The following is a 15,986-nucleotide window of genomic DNA, read 5'->3' as shown; positions in this document are numbered from 1 at the left end:
CGGCACAACGCTGTCTAGCACTTTGCCTTACATCCTCCAAGAACATTTTCAAAGAACTACCTCGGCTCTGCTGAAATGTGCTGACAAAGGCGAGCTCTGTTGCCTTAAGTTTAGCAATATTTCTCATAATTCCAGCCCTGGCAAATATTCCCCTCATTAGCGTAACTTAAACTGGGCTGCTCAAGAAAAAAAGGGACGCCGAACCCAAAAAGCGGAGAAAACACTCCAGCGAGCCTTCGCCTTAACAATCGGTAACACTTGGGCGCCTCGTCAGCACTTATAAAAAGAGAAGGGAGCTTTAAGAGTGGGGGTCCTTGAGGTGCACCCACTCAAGTCTGAATGAAAGTCCGTGCCAAGAGTGGGTATTCATGGTGCATGGCAGGACTTTGGCACTCATCAAGAACCCCCACCCCTTTCATTTTAAAGCAAATTCCTCTGAATGTGAAAGGAGCCACAAAAGGAGCCTTGGGAGGAATTGGGAGGAAACTGCTTGTAAGTACTTCTGCATTTTGTTTGGTGTGACCCGCTAATATCCCGCTCTACTTTTATGCCCCTTTTTCCACCAAGACGTTCTAAGGCCAAAGTTTCTGGGTCTTGCTCTTGGACGAGAGTCTAAAGGACAACGTGAGGACCCTAAGGTCTTGAGTGTTTGTGCTTCCACGGCGTCCATTCAGCATGCAACTGACAACATCTGAACAGTAAACATGGAAGAAGCTGAAGCCATTGTTAGGTTCTTCATTATGTACTGCTGTGCCACTGCGATGTTGCGTTTGGTTTTGGAGCATCGACGTGCAGAGATTTTGATCTTCTAATAATGTGGGTTTGGGGATCACTTGCTTTGTTTAAAAATGGCGGGGATGATACTTAAGTGCTGCCTGTTTAATCAGGAATGTTCAGTGCTGGGACACCACACCAACGGCCCCCGGGAACTGCAGAATCGGTTTCAGGGTCAGGATCTCAACCCCCAGAAACAGAGTAAGAGTTCCTGGTTCCTCAGAAGGGTTGCTATGTCCTGGGACCGTTCCTGCATTGGAAAAGGGGTATTACACCGATATGGGGTAGAAAGTAGGTGTATGCGTCAGAGGTGGATGCTGGGGGGGGATGGGGCCAATGTTTGCTGAATGCCCCCCTTTGTTGGGATCATATTATGTTTCCACCACAATACCTCTAAACCCTGCTTCATCAACTCCATTCATGTGTAACAGTTCATGCAAATGGCCGCGATGGCCTTTTTTTTTTTTTTTTTGTTAGGAGGTGTGTGTGTGTGTGAGGGTTTGGGGGCTCTTTTATCAGCCTCCCACCCACCTACCCTCTCTTAAAACTCCTGCCTGCCTACCAAAGCACAGATTATAATCCCCTCAGAATGCTGGTTTGCTGTAAGCACTGTCCCATTTTATGCCAAAAAGCAAAACTGCAGGGGGAAAAGCATGGGAGACAAGACATTGAGCAAACTGCATCAACTTTTTCATTTAGTTGGAAATCTCATAGGTTGGGATGGCAAAACCACAGGAAACAAACAGGGCTGCAATTAAATACACATCCTCTATGGATGTTCTCATTCTGACTTGTTAGCACTTTCTGAGGTGGAAAAAAATGGGAGTTGCAGGATGTGGAATGAAATACAACCAGAGAAATTAGTGAAAACCTTCCCTGCTGGATAGCTGCTATGACTGGATCCACTGGCAGCCACACACACATGCAGGCAGACAAACATTAGATGTGTCTGTGCTGCAATCCAGCGGGCTTTGCAGCACAGACACACACAACAAATTGGCAGATCTTGCTGTAATAATAATAATAATAATAATAATAATAATAATAATAATAAAACACTGCAGACAGAGTGCCCCCTCCTCAAACATCCCATGGGAGTCCAGAAGTGTGGATTGAGAGCGTCTAGTCAACTGACAGTGTGTGTGTGGTTGATGCTGACGGCGTATGTGCATGTGTATGAGGTGACCCCCACTGTCTGCCTTCCCTCTTTCCCAAACGATTCAATTATTTTCTGTTTACACCTGAATTACATGGTGAGTTTATACAATCTCAACTGTTGTTTAAACATTTCCTATTGGACCATTTGTTGGTAAATGAGATTGTATTTACAGTAGATGCCAATAAAACTGAGCCTAAGAGGTGTTTCACAGGCAAATAATGGTTTTATTGCCACCAGAGGCGTTTTGTTGTCACTTCTGGATGGGCCCTAATTAGTAACAATATGGTAATAATGACCAAATACTGAGTGATTCTCCTACAGCAGGGGTTTACAGACCCCCAAATAGACCAACAGTAGCTCATGGACCCCCATTTGATAAAACCAGGTACCCATATGGGTGGATTTTAGTTGCTGACCCTTGATACTATGATTTCAACAGTCATTCTTCTAACTGGGATAATCCTTACTGAAATACAGCTAAATTAAACAATTCCTCATTTTGCTGGAGACCGCCTGGAACATCCTCAAGGACCCCTGGGATTCCCTGGATTACACTTCAGGACCGATGAAGTGAAACCTATGATTAAAACCATCATTCTTATATATCCTGTAACTGGAATAAATTCTAGAGAACAGTAATGAAATTCAGTATTCCTCATTGTCCCGGGAGAGTGCCCTCCTCAAGGGCCTCTTGAACCCCTCTTTGAAAACCACTGCTAAATCTCTCATATACTACTACTCTACTACTACCACTACTACTACAACTACTACTACTACTACCACCTGGCTAAATGGATCAAGCGATAACACCGCTGTGTATCAGTGCATTTCAGCAGACTCAGATAAAAGCTGCATTCTCAAGGCAACTTCAAAACAAAGTTGTGCTCAAACTTTGGAAGGAGACGAGGAGATAGGAGAGGAGCAGACATGAGCTGCTGCAGCCTGGACTGCGTTATAAGACAAGAAATACACTAAAAAAAATGTGACTGCAATTTGTTTGACGTAACAAATAAAGATGCAGTAAAGTAATAAATAAAGTTTAAAATAATAACAATAATAATAATACAACTCAAATCAACAAAAAAATGAGCTGCATGGTATGGGTTACATGCACACTGTAGGAGAGGTTAAACCATGAGGCGACCAGCTCACCTTGGACGATGCTTTCCTCTTGTACTTGTTGGCGAAGTCAAATTTCTCCTTGATCTCGTCCAGGAGCTGCTCCAGGCGGGCCTTCTCCTCTTTCCCCGTGTAATCCTGCCCCAGGAGGATGTATGCCCTCCAGTTGGCCGAGTCGAAGCCCCAGTGGCAAGTCCTGTTCTCCAGCGACTTGTGACTGTGCACCACGAACTTGTGCGTCGGGTACATGAGTCTGCAGTCCATGCACTGGATGCACGCTGCGTTGGGGCTGGTGTACAGTTCCGGCACGAAGAGCCCCTTGCACTTGCCGAAGCACTCGTGGTAGACTTTGAAGCTCCTCTCGGTGAGCTCCAGCTCCAGGGTGGCTCCGCTCAGCTCTTTCTTGCAGCGCGGCGGATAGGCGCCTCCGTAGATGAGGGCGTTGCAGAGCCGCTCCGCGTCCGTCTTGGTGATGAGGCCGCAGGACGGCGCCGAGAAGGGCAGGATCCCCATGACTTTGAGGATCTCCAGCTGGTCGGCCGTGCACCGGGAGCAGTAGATGTGCAGCTCGTCGCACACCGAGTTGATCTGCTGCAGGGAGAAGTCCCGCAGCACGGTGTTGAGGATCTGCGGCAAACACAGCCGCTTCTCCCCGCCGACCACGAAACACGAGATGGTCTCGCTCTCCAGCACCGTCTCGCACCTCTCGGTGGAGCGGTCAGACGGGATGAACAGCGGGCCCGGCATCACCGGGGGCGGCAGATGCTGCAGCACCGGCTCGGGCTCCTTCCCGTCCTTCTTGAAGAGGAGGTCATGTTGCCACCGGGCAGAGAAAGCCGCCGGTCCGCCCAGAGAGCTCATAGAGCTGAGATGAAACTGCTTCAGAGTTTGTTGCAGTCCCGGATGAGGCTGGAAGCTCTGCCGACTTACAGTCTCCATGTTTTTCCTGCAACTTTGGAAGCGAAAATCCCCCTCGTCGTCGGCCGAGTATCAGCGGTATCTATCCGTTCCTGGTAAATCCAAGGTGTCCCAGAATTAGCCGATATTGCGAAGCGCTTCATGAAACATCCAGTAAAACGTCCCAGACTGCGACTTTACTGTTTATTCCACTGACTACTGGGTGAACACCGGCCGGTCGCTCCCTGCAGCACACTGCCGACTGTCCATGTTCCAAAAAAAAAAAAAAAAAGAAAAAGAAAAGAAGAAGAATTGGGGGTCTCCAAAACTCCAAAAAACGAAAAGTTGGGTCTGCAAGCTCCTGGGAAAAGTAGCCGAAAATCAAAGCGGGGCCTTTAAGTCAGTTTAATTCAATAAAACTCCTCATTTGAGGCTCTTTTCGCTGTCGAGGACTGCTGCAATCCACTCCGTCTGCCCCCGCAGTTCACTCTGGCGGTATGGAGATGAGAAGTCTGAGAGCCAGCCTGCTCTCTCTCTCTCTGTCTCGCTCTGTGTCTCTCTCCCATACACACACTCTCTAGGTCTCTCTCTCAGTCTCTCTCTCTCTCAACCCCCTTCTCTGTGTGTGTGCCTCTCTCGCACACATACACACATTCAACCCACCTCCCCCTCCCTCTCTCTCTCTCTCTCTCTCTCTCTCTCTCTCTCTCAGGGTTTGTGTGTCTGGCTCAGTCATTGAATCCCAGCCAGGAATGTGAGTGACTCTGCAGGCAGGCTGGGCTCTTCCAGGAACAAGCCGTCACCCTCCCACTGCCCTGCAGAGAAGAAAAAAGAAGAGAGAAGGAGGAGAAGACGCATGCTGCGTTCATGTCACATGGGAAAAAAATGGTAGATACAGGCTACCTACTACAAAAAAAAAAAAAAAAAAAAAACGCCCAACTTTCAGACAGTACAGAATTGGTGTTGGACTACAGCTCTGGGTTTCTTTGACTAATTCTGCATTTAAACCTTATGGGAAAAAATGAGCTCAAACACTGCACCTCTATTTTTTTTTTTTTTTTTTTTAAGTGGAAATCACAAAATAGCTTATGTGATGAAAGTTATTGCTTTTTTTCGACCTTATTTGAAATTATCTGAACCTCACTACAGTATTTTTGGTGCTTTTTACACCAAAATTCTTAAAGAAGAGAAACTAGAGTCCATTTCTAAAGATTCAAATTCCCAAATAGGTGAAATTTGTACTAGGTGAACAGTATGCCCTAGTAGGGTGCTCATATTTACCATTTTTCCCATGGGACCTGAATCTAGCAAAAAGTAGAGGGTTTATATGAATCATTTGGTTCAGGGCTGTGAGAAAAAAAAAAAACCCAAAGAGGATGGGTGGAGTTGTGCGAGACAAGTCAAATTTAGCTTTGGAGGGTGAAATGCAAATTGAACAACTGGCTGTGGTTTATTTATTTTCCCCTTCTGGTTGACTACGCTGAAAATTGTCAAGTAATGGTAAATAAATATGTCTTCAAACCTGAGAAACATTAATCTTACCAGTGTAAATGCCTTCAGAATGATTACAACATAACAGTGATTGTGGATTTTTAACAGGTCAGCTGTTAAGACTGTTAGATCTAACCACAGCTGTAATGACAAATATAGAAATCCAGGTCAAGATCAACACAAATCCACTACATTTTTAGAAAAGTGTTAATTTGTGTATTTGTAGTTTTAAATATTAGCCTTATAAGGCTTTACACTGCTCACTATGATGTACACTGCAAATTTAAGTCATATAGAATTATATTGATCTAAAAAGGTGAATAACTTCTATTCCACAAATAGCAAAGGTAAGTAAAAAAAAAAAAAAAAAAAAAAGATTTTCTTTCTCCTTTTAAAGTATGTAAAAGACATTCATTCCAGGCTCTATAAAATCTGGACGTTGAGGTTCAGGCATTATTTGGGCTTGCCTTGAACCATTACATACTAACCACTAGCTACTAATATTTCTCTGGCTTTACAAATGCCAACTTGATATGAAATCATGTACTTGAAAAATGGTAATCTGTGCTCCAAGAAAAGCATCTTTATAAAGCTTTAAATTAACTGGTTATTAGTGGCGGATTAATAAAATAATGCATCATTTTCCTTGTTTCCTCCATGAAGTTTATTTGTACAGAGTGACAACATGGGCTTGCTTTTCTGGAACAAATGAACTTATCCTGACACTTGATCTCAACGTCAGCAGCAGCCAAATGTAAAACGCAGGAGTGTTCAGAGAAGTTGGGAAAATCACAACCTACCTAGAGCATAAAGACTTTTACAGATTGGCCGCTCTAAATCCTCAGTCAGAGAGTGCAATACCAGAAGGATGTAGAAGGTGAGGCAGCATGTCAGTGGACAGTAACCATAACCTGCAGGTCAATGGAAAGGCAGAAGCGGATAAAAGAGCTCAGCTCTCCATGCCATCCTGCTATGTGGCCAGTCACAGAGGTGAGAGGTCATGTGGCCGGAGTGCGTGAAGAACAAGTGCAGAGGAGGCAGTTGTTTACTGTTCCTGTGGCGTCCCCTAGCCAAACACTGATGCAACTGCAGGACAATGACAGGGGGCAAGACCCTGCATTTACAGGACCCACAGGGGGGAATGTGAGATTGAATAAATACACACCAATCAGTCATTCAGACTAGATTTATTTAGCACATTGCAGTGTGCTTTACATTTAATGGAACTAGAGCACTGAAGTGGGAGAGATAAAAGACAATAAAACACAAGCAGTATTCAATATATTTCAAAACCGTACCTATCTGATTTGTTGTTCTGCAGCACAGGAACAGCCTTCTAGATTAAAATGACTCATCAGTTTGTTTGATAGCTAACAGGAATGGACCCCTTACTAGCTTATACTTTAAAATACAATAAAATTAAAATCATAATAATAATAATAAAAATAGAATACAATTCAGCTCTAGATTTAACTAGAGACAAGAGATCAAATTATATTTAAAATTAAATGGAAAAAGCTAAGCTGACTTTAAAAATAATAATAATAATAATAATAAAATTTGATGAATTTAAATAAGGAACTAAATAATAAAATCCAGCAGACATGCTGAGCTGAACTGAAATGGTGCAGATTTCATTTGAAGCGATCAACAGACCGACGTCCATGTCATTTGTATCAAAGCACTGTTGTTGATTTAAGGTCCTTGTTAAAACTTTAGTTCAAGCAGTATAAGTTACTGATACCAGTATGTAGGCTATATTTTGAAGCAGCTGGTTGCTGATAGTTTATGCTGATATCCAACATCTGTGAGCATTTTCACATCAAAAAATATCACATACTCTGTTCACCCCAGAATTGCATTGCAGTCAGAGTGAAAACCCTCTGAGACAGCGTTCAGACAGTGAGACACCTACACTCTCCGATTAAAGCCAGACCACGCATTCAGTGGTATGTAAAACATTACAATCTGAATGAATAATGTAAGGAGAACAATATTAAGCAGTTAAAGCAAAAATGAACTTTGGTAGAGTCTTGGCAGACAATGTCAATATGAAAAACAAAGAGTCTCGGTACCCGTTTCTTGAGGAAATCACATGGCTCATTTTTGTTATTGTTGTTATTTTTCCTATTTGAATTGGAAAGTAGATTCGGCAGATAGCATGTGCAGGAAACTTACGCATACTAACTTAGTGCTAGTTATTTTTGCAAATAATTGTAATCACATGGGGAAAGATAGGCCCTGGGACTTTTTATCATGGCATAATCTACTTTTGCATTTGCATTCAATCATGTGCCTAAAGTGTTGTTTTGGGTGCTGTTTTGCTGTGGAAGTGAATGGAGAGCTAGAACTCTAGTGCGGTGAATTATCAGCCCAGGGGAGCATGGAACAAGTAATAAGGACATTCACCACCATTTGGAATCATATCACGTCTAGGGAACAATACAACTCAGCACTCCACCAAAGTAAAATTTTGCTTTCAATGAAAAAATAACATGTGCCAGGGAAATCAAATTTCAGCAATTATTGTTTTCATATAGCTTTGGTCCAGCATGAACCTCCATCATATCAGTAGTGGGCAAGACTGGTATTATGGAGACGGATCTCTCAATAACCAGTGTTCCAATCTTTGTTGTCATCACCAGTATTTGTCATTTTAAACGTGACCATTTTCATTTCCAGCCAAAAATCTGTTTCATCTGTTTCTGCCTTTCCACTGACATTTTCTAAATGATTGAATTAGTTTGTGAAAACATTTAAAGCATTTTTTAGGTCCACTTGTTGTTAACATCCAAGTACTCTAACCTAAGCAGCCAGACTGGAGCTAGCCGCTTAGTTTAGTATTATGCTGGGCTTAATTATGTTCTCTCTATTTTTGTGGCTTTGTTTGTTTTTGTTTTTGTTTTTGTTTTTTGTGTGTGCAACTTTAACACCTCCACTATACTTGGGTTCTGCTCTCCAAGCTGTCAGTTCCAACCTCTCACAAGAAAGCTGAAGAGAGCCATTCCGCAGAATTTGAATGCACCTGCAAAAAGTAGCTCCTTTCAAGTGTGTAAATTTGGATGGATTTACAGTTATTTAGAGCAAATGCTGGTCAAGTATGTCGTCACAAGATGGAATTAACAATGCATAGCAACTTTCATGTTTCCTGGAGCTTTTTCCACCATTTTTTAAAAAACAGAGATGGTCGGGGATTGGTGTAAACCAGTGCAGTGCCTGTGAAAATGGGTCCTAAGCTACACACCTGCCAAGTCTGAAGCTGATCGGACGTACGGTCATGGAGATAATCAAGCCACAGACAGAGTTCTCCAATTTAGATGGATAAACTTTGACTTCCACTACTAAAGCATACTGTACAAGCTACACACTGTTGCAACCACTATAATGTACAAATACAATCCTGACTGTTATAAAAAAGTCAAAAAAAAAAAAAACATATCTATATCTATATATAATAAGTAAATATTGCCCTTCTGATGATTTGATCTGTGTCAAATGGGAATCATTATTGCAACATTTTTTCATTACTATGCTAGCATAATCACTAAAGATCTAAAGACGCTAATAAACACACGCCTAAACATCCAGCATTCCAGACCTTTGCTGTCAGCCCCTCCTAGCGTAAGATAGCATGCTGCTCACTAATGCTCCGCTTTCATTTTGTCTCGCTGGAAATCGGAAAAATCCGCACTTGGTCATGAACGTACAGTGACAGCTTTCATTGCATTAGCTTTTTCTTTGCTTACTTCTAGTAGCTAGTCGCAGAGCTACTTTGTGGAAAAATTCTGCAAATATCCAGATGACTGTACAGTTTTTGATTCATCCAAGCAACCTTGGCATTGCTCAGAAACATATTTATTTTCTTTAAATGGACTACAAACAGGACTACAGATCTTAAAATGGTGAAAAAGTCCAGAGTTCAGATCTATCCTGGGCGCATGGTAGATGTGCATGATGGGTGTCTGAAGCCCAGTATGCCAGCATATGTTCTCATGGATTTTTCTACAAGTGAAGGTGTACTCACGTTCCTGTGCTATTTCAGTCTAGCCTATAAGATGTGCACAGCACAAACACAGCCATGGCAGTGGCATAAAGAGGTCATGATTGTTGGCGTGTCGGAGCTGTGTCCTGCTCAGCTGGCAGATAAGTGACCTTTCTGAAGGGGACCAGAGCCTCCGCTGGGCTTTATCAGTCTGGCATGAGGCCATACCACCAGCCAGCTCTGAGCTCTGCCAGCCACAGGCTTGATGTTGGCCTGAGGTACTACACTAGCATACTGTATCATCGTGTGTGTGTGTGTGTGTGTGTGTGTGTGTGTGTATGTGTGTATGAGTGTGTGTACAGAGTGGTAATGGATACGAGTCAGATGCAAAGCGGTGTGTTTCCTTGAGGTTTCTCATTCTATCAAGGCAAAGGCTGCTAGACAATCGGGAAGGAATGCCAAGTCTTTCTCCCTCTCCCTCTCTCTCTTTTCTCTTTTTTCTTCTACCCTTTTCCCTTCAATGATTCATACTGTTGCCAGGGTGCAGCACTTGTTTTCTCCCTCTCTCTTCTCTTCCACGTGCTCTGTTCTCATCATTTGCCTGCATTCTTTTCATTTGTTTCCCTTCCATCTTCCATCTTTTTCACCCTTTGGCGTGCAAACACACACACACACACACACACACACACACACACACACACACACACACACACACACACACACATTTGATTCTCTCCTCTCGTCCATTGATCTCTTTGAATAAACTACATTTTGTGCTTCTTAAAGCTAAAATCCGTAGCTTTTCACCCACTGTTGCCCTATGGCTGCAGACTACAGCAAAGATCTCATGTCTAGCACAGTGAAAACGTCACTGACCAACTAAAGAAGAAAGATTATTTTCTCTGACAGACTGAAGGTGTTAAGCCACCACGAGCCTCCAAAACAGCTTCAAAGCTCCTCAGCTTAGTTTCTCCAAATCTCTGAAACTCTGGTGGAGGGATGGACTTCCATTTCTCCAAAAGATCCTGAACATGGAGACAGATATTATAGCAGGGCTGCCGTGCATAAAGCCCTCAGTACAAAGACAAATGCACATCTGAGAGTTGGGTGGTCTACAGAGATGTGGAAAGTAGTGATTTGATCAAATGAGTCATCCTTCACCATTTTCTGGACAAGTGGGTGAGTGCATGTGTGGCTCCACCAAGACAATGCTGGGCCCCTACAGTGAGGGGGTCCACTGGTGCTTTTATGCCTGGGGAGGGGTGGGGGGTGGGGGACATTTTCTACTTATGCCCCTATAGGAAATTAATTCAAAAATTTCTATGTCCTTGGCATTCACCACTTGTCAACCCAGAACACCTTTTGAACACTGACATGTTAGACAGCACGCTCCACCAACATCATCAAAGCACCAAATGAGGGAATATGTTTTGGAAGAATGGTGCTCCATTCCTCCAGGAGACTTCCAGAGACTTGGACAACCTATACCAAGGAGCACTGCTGCTGTTGTGGCAGCTTGTGGTGGCTCCACAGCTCGTGACACTTCAGGCTGTATTTGAACATTCTAAGTGCACAGTCTGAAGAACATGGCACAAGTGCACTGAGGGTGTGTCCAAGTCCACTTTTGCTATTTTAATGATGGAAAAAAGGCTGGCTGTTCCAGGAACACGGTTCAAAAGGGTTGCACTGAGTCTCTTCATTAATCATGGGTGTGTTTTGAGCATGACATGCAGTAAACCAATTAGACTACCATCTCCCAATCCCTTTAAAAGCCAGGTGCACGTGCACCTTGGTGGATTGCTATTACAATGGCACATTTGCCAGGTAAGAAGGAAGGCTTCTCTGCAGAGCAAGTGGATCTGCTTGTGCATGAAGTGAAAGCGCACGAGCAGATCATCTACAGCAACAGCAGAGTGGACGTGTGTTTGGCACCCACAACATGCCCATGGTCACTCAGATGTGACTTTGCTTTTTACACATCGTGGGCACTGGATGGGAAAATGACAACTGCACCAGTCGGAAACTAGCAAAGAGACTTAAGTCGCACTTGGTGCTGCTTGGTGCCAGGTGGAAGGTGGAAGCTGCAGGGGGCCTTTATGTTGCTTTCTGCTTTAACTTCTCACCTGTCTGTGGTTGATGAATTTGCTTTATCGTGTAATGGCTCTGTTTCAAACAGACTTCATTGGCACCATCAAGCAGGAAAGGCGTGACCGGACAAGCTGATTGATACTTCAGTCATCTCTCAATAGTGGAAACTAGACAACGTCTCCAGCCACTGCAAATGTGCTGGTTTCAGAGTTTTAGCACAAACACAGAATAATGATATATTCACCAAAACATATTACAGATTTCAGCTTTTAATGGAAGTCACCAAGTTTTTTAGGGACTGATGCAATTGGTCAAGTTACTCATCAAGAAAAGAGAACCAAAATTCAGTGAAACTGGGAATTTCCAACTACCTGTTTGGAAACATAAACTCTATCAAGTGTACACTAAATTGTTAGCATGGATCCTGCAATCATCAGAATAATGTATACTAAATGTGGATGTTATTATCACTCAAGCATTGAAGAGAACACCTGAATGATTTTGGATGGTTGACCAGTGGCAGAATGTACCCAAAACTCAGTGTATTGCTTTAACTTAAATGGTTAAGTCTACTGTTACTTCACTTTTATTCTCCTCATCATCTTCCCTGTCACCATGGCAGCGGTGCACAACATGGTATCACACGGGATTGATGACATAACATTTCTTTCCAGGCGCCGGGTCATTTTTTCCCAGAGTAGCAGTGCCTAGCCACAGCCCTGGCCCACTGCTCTGCTTTTGTGTTTCTGCCCTTCTGTGGTTGAGGTAAAAAAAAGAAAAAAAGATTTACCCATGTCAGCAATCCAGCAGCAGTCCTGGAATAGTCATCTTACAGGGCACTATTTCCAAAAAATGCCCTCACCTTATTTCAAAGTGGCAGGTTTTCCCATAGTGCTGTTTTTCATTTTTAAAATCCTGCTCTCCTCTTTCCTTTCTTTTCCTTTCCTTCCGTTCGGTCCAGTTTTCCCTTGTCTTTTTCCATTGCATAATTGTAGCCGCTCTCTGTTGGTCTCTCTCCTCTGGCCAAAAGCTTAAAAGGCTTAGAAAGTCCCACCATTATTATGACTTCAACTTTCCACATATTGTGTAACCTAACGGAGGGAATAAAGTATTATCATTACAGTAAGCATTCTTGTATGATGTAACCTTAAGTCGCTTCACTGTGCACGGAACAAAAGAGAGAACTTGGTGAAATATAGACTTGTTGATTAAAAGGAAGCGTTCAAGATGTGGCATCTTCTTGGCAACATCTTTGAAACATGAACCCAAACGGCTTCTCAGTGATGTCGTCTCACTATTAAAGAGGAGGAAGACGGGTTGTCATGACGAAGAGGCAGTGTCTTTCCAGAAAAAACAGGAATACCCTCTAATTTAGCAGTGTGTTCACTGAATGCAACAGGACTTCTGAGTTTTCCCCAAATATTCTCTGTAATCGAAAAAGATGTATGTCAATGGTAAAATCAGCAGGAGCATTAACTCCCCCTGTCAAAGTGCAAATTGTGTTTGATCCATATGCCAGAAACAGTGATCCTGGCTTTGATCGTGGTACTCAGAGCTGCACAGGGATGTCGGTAACTTTCTGTGGTCAGTTGGCCTGTCTGTCAGCAGTTAGGTCCACAGGATGATATCTCCAAATGTATTGGGTGGATTGTCATAAAATTCAACACTGACCAAATTGACTGCATTCATGTTGTTTAGGGCAGTGCCCAATGCACACGCTATTCAGGTAGATCTCTTTCAACCAATCTGCATGAAGCCCTTAAATGGATCCGGTGTGAAAGAGATGAGTTAAAAAAAAAACTTGCAGGACAGGGGACCCCCTGACCTCCTCAGGCACTGGTTTGGGAACCACTGACCTAGCAGAGAAACCTGGTAAGATTAAGTGCCCCTAGGAGCTCCCCTCTAGCACTACCAGCAGGCCAAGGAGGGCACCTGCAGTAGAAATAACATGCCTGCCAGTTCCACATATTCACCATAAGTTAATCACACCCATTGCCACACCCTCCTTTGGTCAGTCAGTGTGAAAAGTTAATCACTTCACTTTGTGGAAAGGTTGATCATCTTGCCAGATGATCAACCTTTCCACAAAGTTTCATGCAAATCAAAACATCACCCCCGTCCCATGTTTTTCCCGACAATGATGATGGTTGCGTCAGATATTCATGTGGGTGGGTTTCCTGTACTGGTGGCTTTCGGCTTGGTGAATTGTTCACTTGGATTTGCCTTTCTTGCCAAACAAACATAACAACGTTGTCTGCAACAAACTTCAAATCCTGCCATCAATCCTGCCACATCCACGGCATAACTTCATAATCCAGCAACAAGGTGGTCAGTGCCAAGAAGGATTACACTATAAATTGGTCACAGCCAAGAAGATTGGCCAGGCCAATTGCTGTAAAGATGAACATTCTGATATCCAGAGAACGTAGAGAGAGGGCTGGTACTGTAGAGGACACCAACGCCTCATCTTATTATGTGCTGGTGTAAGACAGATATCAATATATTCAGTCCAGAGCTTGCTGTGTTTCTATACAGCTATGTCTGACTTCATTCAACAGCTTGGAACTGGACACCCCCTCCATCCAGCTCCAACACGCAAAACTGAACACTGATGATATGTCACAGTTATTATAGTGTCAGACCCAATGTTCACTCAAACATCTTTTTAACATATTGTGGAATAGGAAAAACAAAAATAAGTAAGAAAAAAAAAGACCATTATTTATTTATTTTGGGTTGATAATGCATTATTCACTTCACTTTTTAAGCCTAATAAATTTAAGTCTTTGAGATGCAGGAGCTCATGGGTGAGCTTTTGTTGTAACATGTTTTTCTCAGCCCATGTCAAATACTGATACCACTACTACTACTATTATTATTGATAATATTAAATAATAACTATTAGTCTTGTTGTCGTTATAATTATTATTATTATTGTTGCTGTTGTTGTTGCTGTTACTATTATTAAACGATTTTTGGAGAAAAAGTAAGAAGATTAAAAATATAAAATGTAAAATTTAAAAATTATACAAAATTGTGCCTAAGGAAGTATATATAAGGATATATTTAAAAAAAATAATAAATAAATAAATGATCATTTTAATTAAAATAACAAAATTAAAATTATTTAAATTAACAATTAAATGTGTAAAAATTAAGATAATATTTTTAAAAGTTTTCAATGGATTAATGACAAATTTCTCTGCATACTATCTCACATATTCATTGTTTTTTTTTGTTTTGTTTTTTTTGTATTTATGAACCCTGACCCTATTTATGAATAGATACTGTGTATGAATTACCTTATTTATCCCTCAGCCACTGTGTTCAATGGTTGAGGAATAAAATGGATGTCCTATTAATATCAGCACTGGAGGTGTTGTTAAATATGACATTTTCATAAATCTGCCACTTGACTGCAAATTATTGCATAGACATTTTAAGCTATATGAAATGATAGCATAATCCAGGATGCACTGTTCTGCTGTTTTGTTTTGTCTTGTTGATTTATTTATTTAACTGCATTAGTGTGTGAACATAGATGTTCTCCTAAAGATCAGAAAAGTTGCTCGATTCGTCGCTAGTCACTTTTAAGGAATGAAGTGAGCAGGGCGTCTGACAGCTCGCTATATCTAAACGGCAAGTGGACGGCACTGGTCCTGCTGGCCACCAGAGGGAGCTGAGGAGCTACATGTAGGCGTAATTATAGTAGGCTATTAAATCATTGGAAATGCTAGTTAGCTCTGCGGCTCTATAACTTGGAAGATGACCTGTGACACCAGCTTTAGCATCACAAATCTTCCCAGGTAAAACTGCCTCTACATCAAACTGTTTGTGGTAGCATCAAATTTATATCAAATTAGGACTCAACAACAATTCAACAGCGCAATATCACTGTGCATATATGGTGTATACTTTCTTCTTCTTCTTCTCATTATTATTATTATTATTGTTATTATTATTATTATTATTATTGTGGTTGTTGTTGTTGTTGCTGTTGTTGTTGTTGTTGTCATGCACATGTTCAAGATCGTATTTCTGTACTTATTGTTGTAATATTTTGTTTTAATGGATTAATGCACATATTTCGACCTGAGGCACATAATACACATACTTTTTTTTTTTTTTTTTTTACAACTCTCCATATAACGCACATACTTTATACATAATGCACATACTTTTTTCTTTTCTTTCTTTCTTTCTTTCTTTTCTTTTCTTTTTTTTTTTTTTTTTTTTACAAATATTTAAGGCGCATGTTTTTTTTTTTTTTTTTTTAATTTATATTTCTGTTTTTTTTTTATTTCTAATAATTTAATGTTTCTGCTGAGAATCTGAGCAACTGCAGCGGACCCAGTTTCCCCTTTGGCATCAGTCAGTAGGAGTCTGGTTCTCATTCTCAAAACTGCTCAACTATCCCTGTAAGCGCCACGAGCAAGATAGTCTCTGTCTGATTGGTTGCGGTGACAGTAACGTCAT

The 15,986-nt window shown here is 41.8% G+C and overlaps 1 protein-coding gene across 1 annotated transcript in view; it reads right to left on the bottom strand.

Moving 5' to 3' along the window:
* skia (v-ski avian sarcoma viral oncogene homolog a) overlaps nt 1-4,547 on the bottom strand; it is a 100,875-nt gene extending 96,328 nt beyond the window's left edge. The window contains exon 1 of the mRNA XM_030055724.1: nt 3,086-4,547. Coding sequence (XP_029911584.1) covers nt 3,086-3,991 — 906 coding nt within the window. The 5' untranslated portion in view covers nt 3,992-4,547. The remainder of the gene's footprint in view (nt 1-3,085) is intronic.
* Between the last annotated feature and the right edge of the window lie 11,439 nt (nt 4,548-15,986).

This window comes from Myripristis murdjan, chromosome 7 (assembly GCF_902150065.1).
Source record: "Myripristis murdjan chromosome 7, fMyrMur1.1, whole genome shotgun sequence".
Classification (NCBI taxonomy): domain Eukaryota; kingdom Metazoa; phylum Chordata; class Actinopteri; order Holocentriformes; family Holocentridae; genus Myripristis; species Myripristis murdjan.
This window is presented reverse-complemented; position numbering and strand designations above follow the sequence as displayed.